This window comes from Exophiala aquamarina, assembly GCF_000709125.1.
Source record: "Exophiala aquamarina CBS 119918 chromosome Unknown aczIA-supercont1.2, whole genome shotgun sequence".
NCBI classification, from domain to species: domain Eukaryota; kingdom Fungi; phylum Ascomycota; class Eurotiomycetes; order Chaetothyriales; family Herpotrichiellaceae; genus Exophiala; species Exophiala aquamarina.
The window spans coordinates 1,220,837-1,240,189 of NW_013550586.1; the positions used below are offsets into that span (position 1 = coordinate 1,220,837).

Here is a 19,353-nt window from a genome sequence, read left to right on the forward strand (position 1 = left end):
TCAAGATGAAGATGATAACACAGCAGTGATCTTGTCTTCCGCCTGATAACTGACGCTGTCCCCGTGCTGTCGAGTCTGTTTCACAGCAGTGTTTGCGTCTTTGCTGTGTTCCTGCACTGAGGTAGATACATCAGCCTCAATCTCGTCCGTCTTCTTCGATGCGGCTTGCAAGTTCGCTTTTTGAGTCTCAACAGCTTCAGCTGTGGCAGGGTTAGTGTCAAATATGCTGCATTCACGGAAGCCTTGCCTTGTCCCTGTTTGCTTCCCGTTAACATACTGCCAACTTGGCCCACGCCGGCCCCTACTGCGCCTCCAGCAAACTGCACAGTACTGCCAATACCATCACCGACACCTTGAACAGTTCCAGCTGCGCCCTCACCCAATGTCCCAACTGTATTTCCAATTGTATCAACCACACCTTTCAATCCACCACCGACGGTACCTCCAAGGGCAGTGATCGCACTCTGCGTGTTGGCAGAAGTTCCGTGGGCTCTTTCTCGGGGGATCTCCCCTGCAATGGCCCCTCTTCAAGCAAAGTGTCAGATGATATAACCCAAAATTGAAGGACAAATGTTCTCACTTTGTCTGTTCTGCGAGTTTATCACATTTGGGATCACCGGGGAACACGTCCAAATCAACCACTCGATTCTCGGCAACCTTGACCATATTGATGACGGGCTCAAGTGTTGGCTGTAGATTCAGTGTACGGTGTCACCACAGATCTCTCCACGGCAAGATATGTCTTGGACCTCGTCCCTACATTCTGCCGTGACGTAAGGGCTACACGCCTCATCATCAGATGCTCCAAAGACATGACGAGTTCTTGTTGACATTGACACCAGGGCCACCCCAGAACACGATAGCTGATCCATCAAGCCCGTCGACTCGTAGGGGTCCTGGCGACAGGGATTCGATCAATAATTATCCTTCAATCATAAGAAGGGGCGACCCCTGGAAGGCCATAAACGCCGATATGCCGGCTCCGATTTAACTCCCCACCAACCGGTACAAAGCCCCAGATGATCTCTTGGATGTCCAGTCTTAGGGACACGACTTTATTTTCCGGGCCTAATGGGTTTCTTCCGCTGGTCAACTAAACCCCACCACGCGTCGCGACTTGAATCTCTGAGCTTCCGGCGTCGGGAGTACATCTTCCCAATGTCTGTCCATGTTCAACAATAATATCATTCGCAGTGCTGTCGTTGCAGAAGGGCAGACTCGCCTTCTTGGTACACTACATCCCGAGCATCGATTACTTCACCAACGCTTGCAACTCAAATCACCGATATCCTTAGTTCGATTACCTTGCAAGGCTTCAACATTAGCAGTATCGTACCATTCAATGTCTTCTCTGTCGCCAAAACCTGCGAAACCACTTCCTACAGACCTACCCATCCGCGCATTTCCCTCTGCCCGCGAGTTTGAGGCTTTTCTGGAACGTGAGCATACCGCCGCCGCTGGAATCCACCTTAAATTTGCCAAAAAGTCTTCTGGGATCGCTTCGATATCTGGCGCTGAGGCGGTGGAAACTGCATTATGTTTTGGCTGGATAGATGGTCAAGCGAATCCCTTTGACGACAATTGGTGGTTGGTGCGCTATACGCCTCGCCGGGCAAAAAGCATATGGTCACAGAAGAATGCGAATACAATAGAGAGGCTGACAGAACAAGGTCGAATGCGGCCTGCTGGAATCGCTGCCGTTGAAGCAGCTAAGGCTGACGGGCGTTGGTACCGCGCCTACGCAGGTCCAGCCACTATAGCTATACCTGACGACCTCGCTACCGCCTTAAAAGCGAATGCAGCTGCATCTAATTTCTTGGACAACATGACGAAAGCCGATCGTTATGCTATACTTATGCGCTTGCAGGTATCCTCCCCAAAACGTCGAGAACAGCGAATAAAAGGTTTGGTCGAACAACTCGCAGTGGATCATACAGATTCTGTGTTGAAGCCCAGCAGGAAGAATGGGGTCAGGAAAGCAAAACCAAAAACAAACCCAGCAGGGCGGGCCAAAGCCTCGACGACTGATTCGTGTGCCAATGCGAGCAATGCAACACCTGGCCAGACGAATCTACCTCGCCGCCCTGGACTACGTAGCCGAGCTTGAACCCGGCTTTTCCTTGTCGGCACTCACGAAGCCATCAGATCCAGGCTCATGTTTGTACTCGGGAGAGCTATTTCGAGAAGAAGCCAGAGGCCCAAGCCATGATTTTCGTCGATGAAGAGGTCGAGCGAACTATGTAGGATCAATCCTCGTCTAAGCACAACATTCCAGCACAAAGCTAGATCCTTAGATCGCCAAGAACATAACGTTGGCGGTGGAACTCTTCTCAATCATCACTCCAAGGCCTACTCCATGAGAAGAGTGCACAGCAACGACTACTTCTTTTTCAGAAGTTTGGTAAATCGATGAGCAAAGATTGGGTACGACATGCACAATGCCAGCCATGCACCCGCTCCTACAAACCTAAATGAACGTTGAGGCACTTCTTTCTGTACTGCAACAAATGTGATTACAGGCCACAAAGAAGAAGGTTGCGCCGTTAAGTACCTATCTCCAATGTTTGGAAGGCTGAAAGATCTAGAAGCGGAGTTGTGATGCCGTGCATGTCGATTTCCGGACGGCCACAATTTGCACAGCCATGGTCGGCCACACATTCTGCCAATCAAAGTTTCGAGATCACCGAAATGGACTCCAGTCCCGTCCTTGCCCACCTACCTCGCGTGACTCACGCATGCATGTTGTTGACTACCATGGAGCAAATGAGTCAGCTGCAGTACTTCGGGGAGTATTTAACGGCCCCTAAGTCTACTCTTGCAACGAGCTATAGGCCAAGGTGATATCTAGGGAATGTTTGCCTTGCACTGCCGATCCTTTCTCACGACTTCACTCTCTCACAAGGCATACTGAATATCACTCCTCAATGGCGTCACAACACTTGCCATCATCCTGTCATGCCTACACATCACCCGGTGTCGCAGAGGATCTATCGGAGGACTCTGCTGTTTACAAAGACATCCGCGCCCTGAAGCGTTCTCAAAGCCGCCACGCCAAACAATCCGCAAAATATCATGGCTTTCGTGGTGTCGACCCCAATTGGGTTGGTCAACCATACGACCCTATATGGCGCTTCGAACAGATGAATTGGTGGAAGCCGGCCAAGGCCATTTCGAATGACTACCCTTCCTATCAGAGAGATACCAATCGAGCAACCTGCGAACTGAATCCAAAATCGCACACCTACACCAAACGAGATATGTGGCTTGACCGAGACATAAATATCTGGCCCTTAGATCGTCAACAGCACGTGGGGAAGAAGATTCGTGAAAAACGGGCTTGGAAATATCAAGAAAAAACACTGCAAAGGAGGACCAAGCAGAGAGCTAGGGCGATAGCCTTTGAGGCAGATGACTCATATTGGAACGAGGATGTTGATTCGGTCTACGACATCGACGAGGAGAGTGGTAATGATCTATATGAACTCCAGGATGGCTATCAAAGCGACGCTGTCTTCCACGAGGATGACAAGATACCTGCGTCTCCCGTTGTGGATGCCTTCTCAGTCCTACACGACCAGTCGTGTAAAGAGGATGACGACTATAGCATGATTTGTGATTGGGAATTTGATGTGGTGTCCATTGCGTCCAATGACTCTGACTGGGGCATTGGATGAGACGGCCAAGAACAAAGCCCTTTTCACTCCCTGAGCTGTTAACTAAACTTCGATAGCTGTCGTAACCTCAGAAAGTCCAGATGTTCAATTCCCTTCAGATCGCTCTTTTTTGGCAACCTGCTTGTACCGTTCCGAAGTTTCGATTATCGACGAGCCAAGAATACTGGGGAGCTTCAGACTTGGAAGATAGGGTCCTTCATCCTATTTTGGAGAGTCTACAACCGTGCTTGCTCAGTCTTCGATAACATTCAATGTTGATGGCACAGTAACACTGCTTCCAATTGCACTCAGATGGAGCTAGAGTTTCAATACATTGACACAATGATGGCCACCCGCTCGCAGTTCTAGGACTGTAGATAGCCCGAACTCGCCTGCTCCAATAATGATTGTCCGTCCTCTATGGCTGAGTTGGCGATCGTGCCGAGAATCAATAGTCCAGTGACGGCTGATAAGGTCTACAGATACCTACGGGCCGTCATCCGATCCAATCTCTTAGGTTTCTTCCAATCAGCTTTTTGTCAATTGACAACCACTGATTTTACATAGGAATTCCCCAGGCAAAACTGCTGTTGATGAAAGGCTGAGTGCACGTGACCGGGAGGGCCAACCGACCCTCCTCTCCCACCCCCCCAGGGATCCCTGTTTGGTGGGTTTCTTGTTCAGTGGGATAGCCGACTCTAAAGAAGATCTAGGGTAGGAGTCCAAGTTTGCGGCTCCAATCAAGGTCAGAGACCACGGGTTGCCTCGAAATCGCCCTGCCGCTGGTTTGATGTTTGAATACTGGAGTTTCCGTACATACCCAGGGCCTAGGCATATAAAAATGCCGTCCCAGACCATTTAATTCTCAATGCGAAGTTAACAGCTCACTGCACTGCCAGGGGCTATACCCATCTGACAACTACCAAAACCAGCGACTGCAAGCTTTTTAGGCACTGTCATCTACTGACAATGCTGGAGGGAAAGGAGGAACAGAAGACTCCTCACATGGTTGACATGGACAGTAAAGTTGAATCACCAAGTGAAGAACCGGTAGCCACTGGAGATCTCATCTCCTACAATGGAGTGGACCCTGCCTTGGCCGCAAAGATGCATATTGTGAATGATGTAGGCTATCCGTATGGTTTTTTCCAGGAGGCCTGACTGATGTTTCCGCCAAGGCTATCAATCAAGTGGGCTTTACCAATTATCACCTCAAACTATTCTTCCTGAACGGATTTGGGTATGTAGATATCAGCGCACTCAAGTAAGCTGATGCTAATTGCTTCAGGTATGCCGTCGATTCCTTGCTGGCCTTTCTCATGAGTATTACCGCTGGACAGGTGACTCTCGAGTTCCAACCATCCTATGCCCGAGGCGGAACTATTGCTCTCTATGTTGGACTCCTCGTTGGTGCCTTATTTTGGGGCGTGGGCGCAGATATCATTGGGAGGAAGTGGGCGTTTAACCTGTCTCTCTTGATTGCCGCTGTGTTTTCCATCGTGGCAGGCGCATCACCGAACTACATTGCCTGGACATCATTTGTTGCGATCACTGGTTTTGGTGCCGGCGGTAATCTTGTACTGGATACGACCGTTTTCTTGGAATACCTTCCAGCGAAGAGCCAGTGGCTTGTGACTCTGATGGCAGTCTGGTGGGGAATAGGACAAACTGCAGCAGGTCTATTAGCCTGGGCGTTTATTCGTGAGTCTCCATACTTCTCCCTCTCGTTGACTCAAAATTGATTCTTGTCAGCGAACTTTAGCTGCACATCGGCCGATAATTGCCCACGTTATGAGAATATGGGCTGGCGCTATCTTTGGTTCACCTCCGGCGCTCTCGTTTTTGCCATGAGCATTGCCCGAGTCACTGTCATTCGCTTTCACGAGACTCCAAAATATCTTCTTTGCAACGGTGAGGATGACAAAGTCGTGAGCCTCCTCCAAGACCTCGCCTACAAGCATGGACGAACATGTGATCTCACCATCGAAAAACTTGAGCGCCATGGCAAGATTGCGACCACCCATTCACGGAACCACCTCTCTCTCAATGAAATTGCCATCCATTACAAGGGCCTTTTTGCCACCAAGAAACTGGGCGTCTCCACGACTTTGGTCTGGCTGTCGTGGACCATGATCGGTTTAGCATATCCACTATACTACATCTTTTTACCAGAATATCTCAGTAGCAGGGGCGCGCAATTTGGGCAGACATCGGCCTATATAACTTGGAGGGATTATGTTCTGACTCAATTTAGTGCCATTTTCGGTCCCCTCGTGGCTGCCTATCTTTGCAGAATGCCTCGGATTGGGAGAAAGTACACCATGGTCATTGGAGCTCTCTTAACAAGTGAGTTTATCCTTTGACTGACAATCCAGTAACTAACCTCTATCAGTGATCTTCTTCTTCGCATACACGTCGGTCCGCAATGATGCTCAGAATGTAGGCTTTAGCTGTGCGGTTTCATTCGCAATCAACATCTACTACGGAACACTGTATGCCTACAGCCCTGAGGTACTGCCTTCTGGTCACAGAGCAACCGGCAATGGTACCGCGGTTGCACTCAATCGTGTTATGGGGATCATGTCAGCTATTGTGGCAACCTATGCCGACACGTCCACCCCAGTACCGGTTTATATTTGCGCAGCTCTGTTTATCGTTATGGCCATCATATCAGCACTCTTTCCATTCGAGCCACAGAACGCGCAGAGTATATAGGCGCCACGCTAGGTTCTAGTGTTGAGACTACCAAAGCAAACTGAAGGTTGCGAAAACATGATTCCATGCCCCATGTATCCCAAGTGTATTTCCAGATAGAAGCGTTGCATAACGCAGTAGGTACAGGACTAGGCCTGCTCTGGGGCTGCCAAATCTAGTACTGATTACAAATACCTCCCTTACATGTCTGATCATCTAAACATGCTTGTGCCTTGCTGTGTCCGACTCCTTAGCTTGTCAACCAGAAGCATATTTTTAACTTGTCGTCCGCTCTGCGGAGAGGAGAGGCGAGCCTCTGCCTCGAATTTTGCCTATGCTTTTCAGGCCCCTGGTTTCACTTTGAACATTGCTGGATGCTTGACATAAAGGATGGGAAATCAGTCTTCTCAGTCTTCTTATTAGTCGCTGGGTTTCATTCACTAAGAGTCTAAGATAACAGATCTTGCCCGGAAAATAAGTTTATGTGTCTCACGTGAGCTCTCAGGCACTGAGTGCCGCAGCGTCATAAACAAGCGCATCTGCCGTTCTGGTCTCCCAAGATTCGGCGCTGAAAGACTCAGCTCCCGACAGAGTCTCATCCACAGGTTTAAAGCAAGGACTAGGACCAGCCGACCCCGAGTAACCCTTGGCCGCGAGATAATAAGCTTCGAGGGGCAAGTTATCATGCGCCTCCATGTAGTAAGCGAGATCCTCCGCGTTGGTCTTACCTGCCTTTTCAACATCTGAGAATCCTTGACCCCAGCACGCGAAACGGTTGCCGCTGTAGCGCCACTCGAAATCTTCCCAGCGGCATGAAGCAAGGACTTCTCGGTAATGCAGAGAGCTCCCTGGCCAAACGGCTGTGACCTTGCCTTGTTTGGATTTATACCATGAGTTGCAGGGGCCACTCCACACCATCGTTTTCATCAGTCGCTGCGTGTGAGAGTTGAAGTCAGCTTGTGCCTCTTCTTTGACGTTAATGGATATTACGTCTTCCCGCATGACCTTCTCTAGAATCTTGATGAAGTAGTCTGCCGTCGCTTCCAAGGTGCCCATCAGGCTGCCGTTGGCTATAGGTGTATTCGGGCCCAAAAAGGTCAGGTAGTTTGGGAAACCTGATACGGCCACGCCGAGGTAGGACGGTGGCTCGTCCTTCCACAGCTCCCTCAGATCCTTACCGTCCTCACCAATGATGGGGAACCTTGGCCGAAACGACGTGTCAAACCCCGTGGCGGCTATGAGCACATCATAGTGCCTCAGAAGTCCGTCCGCGACCAGTCCGTCGGGTGTCGCTCTGTCGATCGACTTGAAAATGGGTTGAACATGGGCCTTCTGTAAGGCTTCCAAGTATGCTTCACCTGGGCTTATTCTCCTGCACCCCACGTCAAATTTAGGTATCAGATCCGCCTGCAATTCGGATCGAGTGATCCTCGCTCTCATATATGTTTCTAGTTTGGCTCGGACTGCTCTTTGCTCGTCGCCGTCTCGAATGAATGTCTTGTACGCTCGGTTAAAGACCGACTCCATCTCTTGCCTAGCCGACAATGAAAAATGAGTGTCCCCTTTGAACATCGCGATCTCGTCTTGAGTATACTCATGATTCCGCTCCTGATTTATAGTGCTACCGGCTGGAGGGGTGATCCACGACGGTGTCCGAATGTAAATGTCAACATGTTCAACTTGGCTTTGGATAGCAGGCAGACACTGGATCGCGCTAGCCCCTGCACCAATAATGGCAACCCGTTTTCCGATAAGATTGGAATCATTATCCCAGGCCGCCGTATGCAACAGGGGCCCTGCAAAGTCCTGTAGGCCTTCTATATTTGGGTAGGAGACATTGTTAAAAATTCCACCGGCGTTGATGAGGAATTCGGCCTCAAAGCTTCCTTTCCCGGCAACTGAGACTGTCCAGGTAGAGCTACTCTCGCTCCACACGGCTTTCTCGACCTTGCTTTTGAAGCTAATGCGTTTATGAATGCCATAATGGAATGTAAAAGCTTTCAAGTATGCCTGTATCTCTGCAGACGACGCGTAGCTACGACCAGGGTCTAGGGTCAGACTTCCACGTTCAAACGGAAGAGTATAGATATGTATCTTACAAGCTTGACCAATAGGGGTTTGGTAAGAAGCTGTATTGGTAAATGTGGCTTGGTACATCACAAGCACAGCCTTGCCTTGTCTGTTAGAATGCTTTGTTGCGAAAAAATTGAAACCTTGAGTTACATACCTGGATATCGGTTTTCAAACCATGTACCGCCTACGTCCTTATTCTAAAGTGTCGCGGTTAGATGGTCTTTTCTTCAAGGAGATCAGAACAAGAATAATCCGATTACCTTTTCAAATAAGTGGAACTCGACATTGTTCCCAAATGTTTCTTCAAGTCTGCGTGCTTTGATAGTGTCAGCCTTATGTGGAAGGAACTGGGAATGAGTAATCAGTTCAAGTACCTATTAATAAACCCGAAACACTTTTCGTCGTTTCTTGTCAGTGAAAACACATGATACACGTGCACTGATGCACCAATGACTCACCCAGCTCCTATTACAATGCACCGAAGCTTCCTTCCAAAATTCTTCTGTGCCATCTTGGCCTTCGCTCTAGATCTTACAGTACAAAGTTGTATATAGCTGAGTGAAAGAAATCCTTGTAAATCCGTTAATCTATGAGCTGGTCCCTAAAGGGTCTTTTCAAAGTATCCGTTACAGGTGTTGGCATTGGAGGTCAATGATCCATCTCTGATCGCTATCTATCTGCTGCTTACCCTATCGGGGGATATGGTCCAGCCGCGCTATCACGGGGTTCTCCAACTGATCCGCAGTTCGGTGCGGACCTGAATCTCCTGGAGATGACATCCTTTCCACAACACCAGGTAGCGGATGGAAACGCGGTTCTCCCGATCATGTGACACGGTCAAGCCGCAGCACTTTGTTGGGTCGGGTTTCCCGAGTTGCACGTTGATCCAGAATCAATCTCCTAGCAGATTATGAAGAGCGACCTATCACCTTCGTCTCAGCCTTTCAATGAATCCCATATTTCCCGCGACTTATCTGCGACGATGACACAAACATACTATTTCCCCAAGGCCAGATCATTGATGTCAATCTCGAATACCGGACATAATGATGGCAGCAACTGTAAAACGATTCCTAGGATACGGGCAAGAGAGGCAGGATGCTTCCACAACAAAACGTGGTCTGCCAGCCTCATGGTATCGCAGCCCGGAGATGTATGAACTCGAACGACGTGCTATTTTCTCTAAGAAATGGATATTGGTGACCCATAGGAGCCGATTTGAAAATCCTGGAGACTACCTACGCATTACAGAAGCTGGCTTTTCTTTCTTTCTTTCACTGGGAAAGGACGACGTTCTAAGAGGATTCCACAACATTTGCCGGCATCGAGGTTTTCCGTTACTTCATAACGATGAAGGGAATGCTAAAATACTCGCTTGCAAATATCATGGGTGGTCGTATGGTATCAATGGAAAGCTCGCTAAGGCACCCCACTTTGAGGATTTTTCCGACTTTGACAAAGACAAGACTAGTCTTTTACCTATTCACGTTCACATTGATCAACTCGAGTTTGTGTGGGTGAATCTCGAGGCTACTGAGGTGCCCACAACATCCTGGGATGAACAACTAGATGGAGTTGATCGGCAGAAACGATTTGAAGGGTTTAACTTTTCTCAATATCGATTCGACCATACTTGGGGGATGCAAGGGGAGTATAATTGGAAGGTCTTGGCCGACAATTATAACGAATGCCTGCATTGCCGTACCGCTCATCCAGACACTGCTGGATTAGTCGAGATAGACGCGTACCGCGTTGAGGGCAAGGCTGGTAACCTACAGCATTACAATAGGCGTCAAGAAGATGGCATAATAGACTTCAAGCTGGCAAGTACTTACTACTTTCCCAATGCTTGCATGACGGTCACGTAAGTCTCCTTGCTTTCAGACTTGCCCTTTCACCTGACCAAGACCCAGCCCAGATTTCTTTTATATGATGAGGTGTGTTCCAATATCTTCTACGGAGTCCTCTATGGAGTACGAGGTGTACCGAAAGATTGATGGCGATCCAGTTGAATTTGACAAGGTGGATCGACTTTTCAAACGAGTTCTTGCCGAGGACAAATGGCTTTGCAACGAGACTCAAAAAAACCTAGCGGCTGGCGTGTATGTCAACGGCCCTCTGCATCCAGCTTACGAATTTGGGCCCTTGTATTTCCAATCAATTGTGAAGAGGGCTGTTCTAGAGCATCACAAGGAAGAAGAGAAACAAAAATCTCTTATATGGCCTGCGTCTCCAACCGTGGGATCATCCGCAGACGAAGATGAGGCCTTCTGTGCTGGATTGAGCTGTGGTTCAGAATCAAATTCACTTGCATGGTGAGGGCCAGGCAAGGATTTCCCGGTTTTGCGGTGGAGGGTTAGAGCGCTGTGAAGGCAGAATGAATAACCGATTTCCACTGGCTCAAACACGGATCTAGTACACATCATAGACAGTATTTTTATCACTTTCCGCAAGACTCACGAGGCAAGGTAGAGATAGTTGATTCCCTTGAATTATGAGATACATAGCAATGCTTGAAACATGGGCAGGTCACGGCTATTATTACTAGATTTCTCCTCTCTAAACGTCCTCGAGGTTCTAAGTAGCGCTCTTCAAACTTTGAAATGGTTCATCTTGATCCATCACGCGCACCCGTCGGAGATGAGCAAAGATATCTCGTGCGGGGTTTATGAGGCAATAGTACTTATCTTCCGCAGCTGAGAACGCCGGATGATCAACCGTGTGAGTCGATGGCAGGCTTACTTCCCAGCCACCTTTTCCTAACTTTATACAGTCCATAACTGCCAGCGACTCTTTCATTCCAAATTAGCAACAGTGAGACCACATGTCCAATTCTCAAAATCATCGAATATCGAAGCGTGCGTTGCAAGCATGTGAGAATTGCAGGTATGAGATCGGCAAGAATCGACCACAATTACCAAGTAAATCACTAACCTTCTGTTTGGAAGACGTAAGAAAACCCGATGTCCTGGTGAAAAGCCTCAATGCTCTAGCTGCGCTCGGTTAAAGCAACAGTGTCAATACTCTCGGAGTAGTGTGGATTCCTGTCACCAGGACGAAAGCCATACGCGTTACCTGGTATGTTTTCATCCATCTTTTGTCGATACGGCAGCTCATGACGTTCAGGAGATCCGTCTGGCGCAATTGGAGGGAAAGATGGAAATGATGATGGAGAAGCCTCAGTAGGTTCCCGCAGAACACTGTCGCATCACGACTAATCAGGACCCTCAGGCAATCCATGACCCAAAGTGACACACCACGCTCCTCACCTGTGGAGGGCGATCCAAGCTTCAGACCAGGCTCACTTTTATTGGGGCAAGAGGTGGCAGCTGGTACAAGGTAACGAAACTGCTGGATCTTGTGCCTTCATTCACTGAATTCAGTCAAGCCTGCTCCCTGCTCAGCCATTCTTAGAGGAGGCTGTCAGGTGGTATTTCTCCTATTGCCATCGCCAGCCATTATGGCTTTTCGATTCCGAGCGAGACTTGGACGCAGATACATGTTGCGAGGAGCTACTCCTCTCAGTACTCGCCCTCACGGCTCAGCATTGTGATGGCACTGAGCCCGCAGGCACCATCAAACCCCCAGAAATATATGCCAACGCTTGTCGAAATCTCATCATGCTCAGAATCGCAGGCGGTAACGTAACAATCTCGGCACTGCAATCGCTTTGTTTATTGGCCTATGCCAACTTCGTTTGTGAGTCGTGTCACTTTTAAAGAGATGATTTCACTCTAAATTATATGCACCACTAGTGAATGATACGCACGTGGCGCGCCTCCATGTATCGCTCGCTAAGAATCTTCTTCAGTGTGCAGGGTTAGAAATCACGTCAACCCCCGAGCGAACCATTATTTACGAGTCTCGGAGAAAGCTCTGTTGGAGCATTCTTATTCTCGACCAGCTCTTTGGAATGCAGTCCAGGATACCCTCGGTGCCGGATGACATCCAATCACCCTGCTTCCTCGACCTTTCTGAGATATCGCAGAAAGCCAGCATAAAGTGCCAACTCTTCCCCCTGGAATATCACGAGGAGATGAAGGGAAAGGCGATTGGCGTCTGGTCATATATGATCCAGCAGATTAGTATTTGGTCGTCTGTTAGGTCATACGTCTGGAATTGTGCGAACGGCCACAATAGCTCCCCCTGGTCTCCAGACTCTGAATACACGTTGATAAATTCAAGTCTCCTCGATCTTGAATGCAGAATACCACCGTTCGTCCGCTTTGGAAATTCAAGACTCTTTGAGCGCTCGTCAACCGACCTGCAAGCCAACAGGCACTTCTGGATGCCCTGGCTCAGCATACAAGTTTTCTACCACGCTATCCATATGGTACTCAACCATCCCTTCTTGTATTCTCAAAAACAATCGCAGCATCGACAAGGGCCGAACATATTCTGGAAAACATCGGCTGAGCTCGCGATGCTTCATTGCAGATGGGTCACGCGTCTCCTGGGTCTATCTACAGACAAGAAGCTTATCTTCTCCGATCCATTTTTTGCATATGCGGCGTCAATCGCCGCAACACTCCACTTTTACTACAGCCGAGCTACCGATATCGAAACCAGCACCGGTGCGCTAGACGATTTGCAGAAATGTAGGTCTTTCATGTCGAAGATGGCGACACACTGGCCAATATGTCGATCCATGGTATGTAGGCCTTCTTCTCCCACTCTATGCCTGGCTTCACTTGTGAGCATTGCGCTGAGGATTCATGCAGTGTGAGGCACTGGATCAACTCGTGAACTCAGCGATATGGACAACACAGGAAGATCAGCGGTACCGCAATGGTTTCACAAGCGTCGCAATGAATACAGCTCTCATGTGGAGAATATTAGACTACTCTGCACCTCGGGGAGACCCTTCCACCGGGAATGGGATATTTCATCCTGCAGCACTGGACACGGCTAACTTTAAGAGGCAGCACGATCAAACAATCATGGCTGAGCCTCCTAGAAATGGTTCTCTCGATGGACTAGAAAGTTCAACTCGTGCCCAGGGTTCCTCACCTGACTGGTTCGACCCCGCGCCGTCGATCTCTAGGATGCCTTTGGACGTTACCTGGGATGCAACTGAAAGAGGACAGGCAAATAAAGAGCCGCAAAACAATTCAATATTGCCAGGTTCCATTGCTAATTCAGAGCTACCTGAAATGTCGAACTGGTACTGGACCGAGGATCCCAACAATGAGACTTTGATGGACTTCTCGAACGACCCCATGATACAATTTTACGACCGTAACAGCGGAAATCCAGCTTGGTGGGATTTCGGAGACTTATAATCGACGCGCCAGTCGATATCAATAATCAGTCCGCAGTGCGAGCCGCTTCACTTAGACCAGAGGCTCAACAGCGGCCCACCAGCACCATTGACAGGGTCCTGGCTCGGTAGTGCGACCGAAGTGATCTCCTTTCGGAATTCTTCAAGATTCACCGGCTCCTTCCCAAGCTCATTCCGCCATTGTGGGGCACCCTGAGACCGTGCAAGTTCGTTTATTAGCGGGCTGAGGTTTCAAGTAATGATTCCGTATGCTGCGCAAGGACATACCTCAGGGTAGACACCAACGTATTGATAGTCTTCACTGCTTTGTAGATTGCAGTGGCCAGTCCCGGCGGGCAGCACAATAACATCCCCAACGGAGACATCGATCTTGGTCCCGTCATCCTCTGAGTCGTGTGTCCCGCAGCCTATGAGGATCGTGGATTCGCCTCGAAAGACGCCTAGTGACAGGTTAGGTATCTCTGACATCTCCCAGGATAACGTGACCGCTTCAGAGTAATCCTGATCTCTAAGAAAGCCACGGGGGAGCAAAGGATTGCGGTCTCACCATAGCATTCATGCGTGTTTGGATGGAAATGCCGTACAGGGATATGACCCCATGTCCCTTTCTTAACCCAGGCATGGGACTCCAGAAATTCAGTGGTCTTTTCTTCTGTGAACGGGAGTGGGAGGCAGTCCCGGTATATCAGGACTGGGTGGTCGTTGTTGGGTGCATATTTGTTTGCCTTGAGGTGGTATACCGCTGGCGCCACGACCATATTTGCCGCTGGTCCTGGTACGTACTGGGATATATTAGATACTATGGTGCGTGAACGAAAGTTGATGGTTGCTTTGTAAACCACTTTCAATGAAGGGAACGGCAATGACAGACTTGCACACTTCAGTTGGTGGCGGAGTTACCGATCAGGTGACCTGTCGCGATAATCCTGGATTTGGTGCGGTTTTGCGGGCCCTGATGGTGCTCCCTAATCCTGACGCAGTACTATCCTACACACTAGTTCGGCATGACTCAGAAGCAAAGGAGCCTATGTTTGTCAATCGATTCTCATGGAATGATGTGTTTTAAGTATACACAAAACACCTTTGTCTTGCATACGAGTCAAAAGCTACGCAGTAGTATATGGTGTTGTCCGATTTGCGGAGTCGGCTTGTGATTGATAGCAAACTGATAGCGTGAATCATAATGAGCCCCGCGGCACGAACGCTCCGATGATCTAGGGCGGTCGTTAGGCAAGTCGTCAGGCTCAGGCTTGCTCGATGATCAGTGCTCTACAGTAGATAAGGGATAGCGGGAGAGGCGCGACGATACAGCATTAGCAGAAATGTGTTCTGCAGCCTTGTCGCTTACTTGATCACTATTTCGACGACGTCAAGAGGGATTTCTCTCAAATGCGCGCTAAAGCGCAGAGGGAACTTGAGAAGGCTGTAGCTACAGTGTCCTTGTCTGTATGCCGAATATTACTGGACCTTTGTACTCGGTACTCAGTAGCTCGTCCTCGTTATGAGAATGTGGCAAGTATGGCGCGCTTTCTACGGGAAATTGCTTATGGAACCATTTTCTCCCCCTTAACTGCCAACTAGCGATATGACTCGTTGAACGACTTGCAACCCTAGATTCAAGGGGCTAAATAAAGCGCATTGCTCATTCGGTCGTTTAAAACGAGCAATTTTAGCACTAAACTTTTTCTGAGTCACTCGTTCTCCATACTCAGTATCCCGTGCATATGTTTCGCACATACAGAGAGCCGGCTAAGGCCAATCGTGACTGGTCAGGAAGTCACTCAGCCACCTCAGAGATGGAAGGTCTGTTTCGAAGTCTGCATCCCAAGCCAGCAAAGCATTCAAGTACTACTGAAGTTGACAGAAGCAATATAGGCATGAATAACTCAAGTCTTTCGAGAATTTCAACTCTGATCGGCCTGCTTGGGTACGTTGCACAAGTCTGGGAGACTGGTCCCTGGGGATGGGCGCACTGTTGGAATATACCCGTAAGTATGCACAAATACTGATAGTAGCCAAGAAACCAGGTGCCAATCCTTCTCTCCATAAATAGGAGCACATACAATTAGCACTCAAGTGGTCTGATAATATGTATAGGACTGGTCCAGACCGGTCATGGGCTCGGTATTAGGGGACATTCTTTGGCATAACGCTTGCGGCGTACGAGTACAGAGTTCACAATAAACAAAAGGAGCAACCCCTTCTAGGGAGGCGGCTGTGTGGCTTGAATTGTCTTGATGGCGTTAGGCTTCGGCCCATCTTGGCCAAGCTAGACCTTAAATCACGGATGATTATTAATTGTTCATGCCTCGATAGACTCCGTGCAGTGTCCAAAGTGTTTCAGCCCTGAAGTCTAGGGGAAATTTCGAAGCTGGCAAATCCTCGGTATGGAGTCGCACTGATGATGCCATTTTCCTTGATAACTCAAGTATGATCGGACGGTCGCCGTTGCTAAATAAAGGGCCTAGACTCTCCTTCGTGCAGTACTCCCGCATTAAGTATCGGGATATGGAGATAGCTCTGAAGGATTTTGCTTCGCCTGTAATGGGTAGCACGTACGAAGCGTCTGGGCAGGACTTCTGCAACACGACGCGAACGTTTCACCCATCGCTATTCCTCGATTGAGTGGATTTCCCGTTCGCGTCCACCCGCTGATGCGAGACGCAGTCAGTATCATCCACACATTTGGGTGGTTGGCGCAAGCGATGAAGCTGACTAAAATCCTGAAGGATCTGGGTGACCCCCTTCAGGATTGATTAACTTCTCCGTCATGAGGCTAGCACGGCCATGATGATATTGTGTAATAAGAATGATGGGGCCCTGTGGAACGCTAAGCCTTAGCGAAGGCGCAGATCTAAAACTGGCATTGGTACATTCTGGCCCCATCGTCTTGTGCAAGCCGCATCACACATTTCCAAGCAGGGTGGTGATACTTCGTATACTGAGGCACTTCGATCATCCTGAATCCTTCCGCCACCCTGGGCGGATGAACTTCCTTGCACAAACCCTTTTTCTTTCTGCATATACTCTGCGGACGGCAGCAGTGCGTTGCTTTCTTTTTCATCATGTCCCGATATTCGCGTCTCAATCAATCTGCACGAGGCCACAATCCAGCAGATCTGAACCGTATGCCGACAAATTATCCAGGCTACGCAGGTAGCGAAGACATTCCTCTGAAGACCAACGCCACTGGGAACTGGTCCCAGATGGACTCGGAGCAAGAAAATTATGCATCTAAAAACTCGAGTAAGGATAACGTTATCCAGATATGGGGCATGATGCTCACGCAGTCATAGTTCCTCAACGACCAACTTGGAAGTCCTTCAGCAGGGCCGAGACTGGAAAGTCAAAACCATCTTTATTCACAGCATCTTCGCCATGGGAGCACAAACTGAACGAGAAACATGTACAAGGAGTCCTTCCGACCTCTGACACGGTCAGATATTTCGATCGGGGTCGTCAGACCCGGAGAGTGTTTCTCGAATGTCTCCTCATGTGGTTTGGTACATTCTTCATCTGCGCAGCACTCGCAGGTACCATGTACGGGTTCTCCAAGATCGAGACCGGCATAACCCGATTTCAAAAGTATGGCTACAACGCCCTAGTGACCGGATTGTCCATCTTGCTTGGTCTTGCATTCGCGGCACAGTTCAAGCAGTACGCAGAGATGATGCGTTGGCGCTTTCTTGCTTCAGAGTATCGTAGCCTCCAGGACTTTGAGCTTGTTTTGGGTTGTGACAGCTACCGTAACACCCTGAGCATCATGTTTGGAGGAAACTCCAAGGGGACCTGGTACCCAAGCAAGAGTCAGGTTCTTGCGTGCACTTGGTTCCTCATTTTTGTTGTCTTTAACGTCTGTGCGGCCCTCCTGGGTTTGACGTATTCCATTGACGTCTCGGAGACTGCTACTGCCTTTACTCCTGGTGAGTGATATCCAATTGGGGGGCAGACTTTTGTCTGTTCATACTGACCGATATCCAGGGCTTCTCAGCGTTACCGACCTAAAGACCATTGGCCGACTCGATAAATTCGGCGGAGAAGGGGGGATACCACTCCCGGACTCAATGGCAGAAGTAAACCTCTGGGGCGAGGTGGGCTTGAACTTTGCCGGAGGCATCTACCAGCGGGAGGGGTCGACCGATTGGATATATTCGTTTTACGATCAGTCGACGAACTCTCAGAACAAAAAATTACGGGCTTCAACCAGAGAAGTTACGAGCTCTGCGGAATGCGTTGAATACACAGTCACGTTCGGAGGATACGGCGACTTTAATTTGGCCGCAGACGACACCGCAAACAGAAACCATCTCAGATACATTGATCCATCAGGTGAGGAACAGGAGATAGTAGTAGAGAATGTTGCCATCGGATCCACAACCTGGATCGGGAATCAGACTTCCGTTGAAGAATCGTCCTGCGGTCCTCGCTGCGCCCAATTTTTAGCTTTGCAAAGCGCCAACAATTGCACAACAGAGCTAGCAACAGATCCAGATAGCCGATGTTCGACCGACGTTAACGTGGAGAACCCTCGCCTCTGGTCCTGCACCAACACCGTAGGCCAAGTCTCCAATGTGAACAGCAGTCTCGAGGGATTTGACAATCCAGAAGCGCTATTGCTACCAGATCTGCAGGCGCAGGTAATCGCAGGAGGAGTTGGTTGGAGCGGTGTCAGCATAACCGACCTCCAACAGGGGGTTATATTTCGTGGCAAGAGTATTATGAACGCTCCTGGCAATACAACTGCGGAATATATAGCAGAGCTTGTGGAGCAGTTCTCGGTGGGAATACTCTCGGCCTGGGATGGCAGTGGAGATAGACAGAATCTTACAGGTGCCTACAGTCCTGGGCCTGCTCAAATCGTCAACGTCAAGTGGATGTACGCCAGTTTGATCTTGATTGGCATTCCGGCGGTCCAGTTCCTCATGTTACTTGGGGTGGTCTGGTTCTCTGGCAAGGCCATCATCCTCGAGCCGAGCTATATGACTGCAGCACATCTCCTACAGCCAATACTCAACCGGGTTGGAGAAGCAGGGCCATTGCTGTCGGTCGACGAGATGGCAGAGAAGCTTGGAGACTATAAGATTGCGTACGGTGTGCGTCCTGATGCAGCCGACCCTGGCCATTCGGACACCACCTTTGTGCGGGACCTGGATGTCATCGAGCAGAGTGAAGGATTTGGATATATCCGTGGACGAATGCCCGAGGGACGATACGACTAACTCGGCTGATCGGACCTTTACTTGTTGATGAAGGAATACAACCCTCAGGTGCGAGTAGATTGAGGAGGAAGATTCTTGTTTGACTTACGAAAAAGCGACTGAGCGACTTTACATCCGAAGGATCAAGTATAGGGCATGCCTAGCCACAAAATTTCATAAATTTAAACATTTTGCAATGAGGCGTACTCATCGAGGGACCAAAGCAACCAGTGTTCTGCCATTGGATGGTCAATCCATCACCAAAAAGAGAGCGAGATCGGTCAAGAGATCCCGCTAGACCCACAGAAATGCAGCTTGGAACTTGCTATACAGGTTGGCGAAGGACGTTGACGGTTATTCATATCATAGTTCATCTACATAACGTCAGAGGTCGAGCTAGCGGGAGATTTTCCATTCGCAATCTTGCTATGTCTCTCGTGTCAGGGGCATGATC

The 19,353-nt window shown here is 49.2% G+C and overlaps 9 protein-coding genes across 9 annotated transcripts; 6 read left to right on the forward strand and 3 right to left on the reverse strand.

Annotated features, from left to right (window-relative positions):
• Positions 1–666, reverse strand: A1O9_02271 (uncharacterized protein; the record flags this gene model as incomplete). The annotated part of the gene is made up of 3 exons (XM_013407846.1): positions 1–200; positions 278–525; positions 581–666. 3 exons carry the CDS (start codon positions 664–666, stop codon positions 1–3), a joined length of 534 nt encoding a protein of 177 aa, XP_013263300.1.
• Positions 667–1,342: 676 nt separating this feature from the next.
• A1O9_02272 (uncharacterized protein) lies at positions 1,343–2,107 on the forward strand (the record flags this gene model as incomplete). The annotated part of the gene is made up of 1 exon (XM_013407847.1): positions 1,343–2,107. One exon carries the CDS (start codon positions 1,343–1,345, stop codon positions 2,105–2,107), a length of 765 nt encoding a protein of 254 aa, XP_013263301.1.
• Positions 2,108–2,924: 817 nt separating this feature from the next.
• On the forward strand, positions 2,925–3,674 carry A1O9_02273 (uncharacterized protein; the record flags this gene model as incomplete). Its single annotated transcript, XM_013407848.1, has 1 exon — positions 2,925–3,674. The coding sequence occupies one exon, from the start codon at positions 2,925–2,927 to the stop codon at positions 3,672–3,674; it is 750 nt and encodes a 249-aa protein (XP_013263302.1).
• Positions 3,675–4,622: 948 nt separating this feature from the next.
• On the forward strand, positions 4,623–6,368 carry A1O9_02274 (uncharacterized protein; the record flags this gene model as incomplete). Its single annotated transcript, XM_013407849.1, has 4 exons — positions 4,623–4,789; positions 4,942–5,354; positions 5,406–5,999; positions 6,046–6,368. 4 exons carry the CDS (start codon positions 4,623–4,625, stop codon positions 6,366–6,368), a joined length of 1,497 nt encoding a protein of 498 aa, XP_013263303.1.
• Positions 6,369–6,848: 480 nt separating this feature from the next.
• Positions 6,849–8,931, reverse strand: A1O9_02275 (uncharacterized protein; the record flags this gene model as incomplete). Its single annotated transcript, XM_013407850.1, has 2 exons — positions 6,849–8,526; positions 8,879–8,931. The coding sequence occupies 2 exons, from the start codon at positions 8,929–8,931 to the stop codon at positions 6,849–6,851; spliced, it is 1,731 nt and encodes a 576-aa protein (XP_013263304.1).
• A 538-nt stretch (positions 8,932–9,469) lies between these two features.
• On the forward strand, positions 9,470–10,739 carry A1O9_02276 (uncharacterized protein; the record flags this gene model as incomplete). Its single annotated transcript, XM_013407851.1, has 2 exons — positions 9,470–10,284; positions 10,334–10,739. The coding sequence occupies 2 exons, from the start codon at positions 9,470–9,472 to the stop codon at positions 10,737–10,739; spliced, it is 1,221 nt and encodes a 406-aa protein (XP_013263305.1).
• Positions 10,740–11,851: 1,112 nt separating this feature from the next.
• On the forward strand, positions 11,852–13,062 carry A1O9_02277 (uncharacterized protein; the record flags this gene model as incomplete). The annotated part of the gene is made up of 2 exons (XM_013407852.1): positions 11,852–12,119; positions 12,176–13,062. Coding segments are annotated over 2 exons (1,155 nt in total), but the record flags the coding sequence as incomplete, so codon positions are not given.
• A 687-nt stretch (positions 13,063–13,749) lies between these two features.
• A1O9_02278 (uncharacterized protein) lies at positions 13,750–14,459 on the reverse strand (the record flags this gene model as incomplete). The annotated part of the gene is made up of 3 exons (XM_013407853.1): positions 13,750–13,893; positions 13,969–14,141; positions 14,249–14,459. The coding sequence occupies 3 exons, from the start codon at positions 14,457–14,459 to the stop codon at positions 13,750–13,752; spliced, it is 528 nt and encodes a 175-aa protein (XP_013263307.1).
• Positions 14,460–16,766: 2,307 nt separating this feature from the next.
• On the forward strand, positions 16,767–18,920 carry A1O9_02279 (uncharacterized protein; the record flags this gene model as incomplete). Its single annotated transcript, XM_013407854.1, has 3 exons — positions 16,767–16,947; positions 16,998–17,624; positions 17,683–18,920. 3 exons carry the CDS (start codon positions 16,767–16,769, stop codon positions 18,918–18,920), a joined length of 2,046 nt encoding a protein of 681 aa, XP_013263308.1.
• Positions 18,921–19,353: the final 433 nt, after the last annotated feature.